Raw genomic sequence first — 4294 nt, 5'->3', positions numbered from 1 at the left:
TCTTATGTTATATAAACAGTGAAATGTAGAGGTAGGTTGAATATTGGTATTTTTATAAGGTTTGTAGTACGAAAGGACCCAAATAACCCTATAATAGGAATAAATAAACTTTAGAATAAATAGTTATATTATTTAAACTAATAGAATTAGAATTATTATTCTTATCATTAGTATTAATTACATTAGGATTAGAGTAGGATTTAATAAAATTATTATTATTCTTATTATACTTGCTAATAACATTATTATTATTAATATAATTATGGTTACTAACTATATTTATTTTTTTGTTAGAGTTAGATTTATTATTTTTATTGTTATTATTAGACCTAAGATTAAAGTAAAAAATTCGCCGCCGAACTACTCTCGTCGGAGACAAAGGAGTGTTAGAAAGGCTTAAGAGAAAGTCTCTAGAATAAGACATAATAATATTTTCAAGTTAAGGAAAAGATGTTGAAAGATATAGAAAAAAATAGTCATAGTAAAAAAGAAGAGAACTCACTTGTTCAGAAGCAGAAAACAAGAATCCACCCAAATTAAAAAACCACCGAGAAAACGTGCCGCCATCACGCTAAACGTAAATCTTACAACAGTATAAATATCAATCAATCTTCGTTTTGCGTCCAGAGACCCGGTTCCCCGAGGTAGGACTTATACAACAGTATAAATGATTTTATATTGAGATATTTGAAATGCCTATCCATAATGCCCAAAATTGAAAAAGCCCTATCAATGATATTGTGGATATGTTCTAAAAATTTTAATGACCGATCAAATATAACTCCCAAATCATTAACACTATTCATAAATGACAAATTATGTGCATTCACACTGTAACATACATTAATTCCTATACTTGATCCATAAGTCATCATAACACACTTCTCAACATTCAATTTTATCTCATTTAAAGTGCACCAATCATTCAACATATTTATACCATTTGACTGCGAGGAGTTTGGACTTCTATATATTGCTAAAAACAATATATAATCTTTTTTCTTTTTTACCTGATAACTTTATACATATATGCTCTTCAAAATTTGTTCTCAAATTAATTACACTTGAAATTAACCCTTCTTTGACATAACAAAATACTCCCCTGTAACCTGCTTTCATAAAATTTATATTGTACAATTTAAATCCTTTAATATTAAATTTACTAACTTGATAATCTGCATTAATTTATTTTGCATTCGTTTCTACAAAAATTAAAATATGATATTTTATAGGAGAAACATCTAACAAACTTTTAATCTCATCTAACTTATTACAAATGCAATCCACATTCGAGTACATTACATTCAAATCCACTTCATTTACGATGACTGGATTTACTTTATTTTCACCACTCTCATGCTTCCTGGCATTCCCCATCCTGTATATAAATGCCCCCTTATCTAATTTCTGTTTTTCAATTGCTTCATTAACCAACTTTTTTCTCTCCTCTCTTTGTTCCTTATTTAGATCATGTGATATACTTATTTTCTTCAAATCTTCATCTAAACTTTTTATTTTGTACAAATTTTCCATAATAAGGTTTTTTTTCATTCTACTATCAAATTTAACCAGCAATAGCCTTGGGGCGTTATCTTTACTTTTTAATCTAAAAAATTTAGTCACATCAGTTTCTGAAACCTGGTTATTTGACAAAACTGAACAAATTTCACTTATTCTTTTATCTCTATGAGTCTATTTGATTCGACACCAACTTCTGAATTTTCACTTAAACCAAAAATTATTATGTTGCTTGCTCTATCCTCTGCGTCATACCTACTTATAATACTATTATTAGTTTTTGATAAAGTTTGGCAAACTGCACGTACTTCTTTATTTGTGCCTCCAACTTTTTTTGTTAACTCTTCGCTTACAACTTTTGCCCTGTTACCCTTCCCATCATTCCTTATACTCACAACTGGTTCAGTAACTGATTTTCTTCAAACCTCCAGATAAATCTTCTGTATTTAATCTTCTCTAATTAATATCGTCATCTTACGCAATTTACTGTAATAGGAACACGATTTGAACATAATTTAATGCTGATTCTAATTCCTTTTGTGCCCATTTAAAATGTATTGCGAGCATTGTAGAATATCTATATAATTTACATTATAAGTTTTATTATTTTAACTTTATAATTACAATGTATGTTTTAAAATGAAAATAAAAGGATTATTATTATTATTTCTGTTGTTGATGATGTTGCTGTTATTATCGTTATTGTTATTATCACCATTGTTAGATTGTTGGTTGATCCAATTAACTTTATTGTTCACTCTTCGAGTTGGAAGTGTTGTTGTGATTCGTTGATGGATGTTGATGGAATAATAATAATAAAAATAAAAATCATTTATGAAGCGCCAATGCAAGCGACTGAGGCGCCCTCGGAACCAAGAAATTAATAATTGACCATGGTGGTATGAGTTCAATAGCAATGACAATAATAAAATTAATAATTAATAATAATAACAATTGACCATGGTAATCATGGTAAAATAAGTTCAATAGCATTAAAAATTGCTGGATGAATATTGCAATAATAATATTATAAAAAGAGGTTAATTAGAAGCAACATATAAAAACTATTGTCAATTCAGAGCAAGATTAAAATAATAAGTTTTTAAATTAGATTTAAATCCACAGAGGGAGCTAGAATTTCTAATATTCTGAGGCAAAGAATTCCAAACACTTGCAACAGCGTGACGAAATGCTCTTTTCCCAATGTTGGTTGAAGAAATATGTTGAAAAAGTGTTGGTGCTTTGGCAGAGCGAAGATATTGATTATTCTTATTTAGATGAAGAAGACAATCAAGATACAAGGTGAATGTGATGACAACAACTTGAAAACGATGATGGCGATTTTATACTGGATACGGTGACGAAATGGAAGCCAATGAAGGTTTTTCAAATTAGATGTTGCAAGATATTAGTTGATTTGGTGGTGTATCAGTACCTAGTACAACTTTGGCAGCCCGATTCATCAGCTTCTGGAGACGTGTTTCCTGCTTCTGAGATATGCCAAACATTATTGAATTACAATAATCAAGTTTGATATGATAATTGCACGCTTTAATAATAGATTTAATATGATTTGAAAAAGTTAGTTTCTTGTCAAGAACAACACCGAGTGTTTTTAAAGTGTCACATACAGGGATATCACAATTACCAATCCTGATTGATGTCATGTCTTGTAACTTTTGATTGTGTGGAATGAGCCAAATTTGATGACCTCAGTTTTATTTGAGTTGAATTGAAGATTATTGAGAAGAAACCACCTCTTCATGGCAGCATTGCACGTAGTGATGGCATTCACGTTTGATGAAATATCATTATTCAATGAGATGAAAGGTTGTGTATCATCAGCATATTGATGGTAGGATACGTTGAATCTGTTGATAATCTCGTGAATTGGCGAGATATATAACGTAAAAAGAAGAAGACCCAAACCGCGCCCTGGGATACACCATGCTGTAGTTGAATTGTAGGTGATACATATTCTAATATTTTGACAAATTGACTACTACCAGACAGGTAGGATGAGAGCCAGGTGAAGGCAGATCTATCCACACCAAAAACAGTGTTTAGACGTTTTAATAATATGTCATGACTGATAGTATCAAAGGCTGCCGACAAGTCCAACCCAGCAAGAATTTTTGCCTGTTTGCTGTTGCAGGAGTTTTTCATATTCGAGGAAAATAGCTTTTGCGATTCTTAGGTTGTAGCGCTGTCGATTGTTGTATAAATTTTTGTGTTGTTATTTAGAAGGTTCCTAGTTATTGGGGTGTTGTGGAAAGTTTTTTGATGGTTTTTTATTGCACCATCTCTTTTATGTACCTATAGTGAGTCTACGCGATAGTGTTGTAGTAGTCATCCGTATATAGGAAAATTTTTCATTAAAATTTCATGTTTCTTTTTCGAATTTTTCTAATATATTTTTAATAATATTAAAACTATAATAATAATAATTAATATATTAATGAATAATGCACTGACGATGACGGTTTAACGTCGAAATAGATCTATCTGCAATAATTTTGATAAAATGTTTGTTAATAAAAATAAAGCTTCAATTTTAAATAGTTTTAATTTTGTTGAAAAAAATTTACTAAGACAAATTGGAAAACTCTAATATAATTTGATAAACACTAATAAATCGGTGGAATTTATTATATATATAAATAAATAAATAAATAAATATATATATATATATATATATATATATATATATATATATATATATATTTGGTAACAGACTACTGTTAACGCAACATTTCAAAAATTCAACACTACTTTC

General features: G+C 29.4%; 1 protein-coding gene across 1 annotated transcript; it reads right to left on the bottom strand.

The window, feature by feature from the left end:
• Positions 1–1185: 1185 nt before the first annotated feature.
• Positions 1186–3494, bottom strand: HELRODRAFT_182600 (hypothetical protein; the record flags this gene model as incomplete). Its single annotated transcript, XM_009032846.1, has 5 exons — positions 1186–1638; positions 1827–1915; positions 2954–3171; positions 3276–3389; positions 3448–3494. The coding sequence occupies 5 exons, from the start codon at positions 3492–3494 to the stop codon at positions 1186–1188; spliced, it is 921 nt and encodes a 306-aa protein (XP_009031094.1).
• Positions 3495–4294: the final 800 nt, after the last annotated feature.

The sequence above is a fragment of the Helobdella robusta genome, assembly GCF_000326865.2.
Source record: "Helobdella robusta unplaced genomic scaffold HELROscaffold_89, whole genome shotgun sequence".
NCBI classification, from domain to species: domain Eukaryota; kingdom Metazoa; phylum Annelida; class Clitellata; order Rhynchobdellida; family Glossiphoniidae; genus Helobdella; species Helobdella robusta.
Note: the sequence above shows the minus strand (reverse complement) of the source record. Positions and strands in the feature narration are given on the sequence as shown.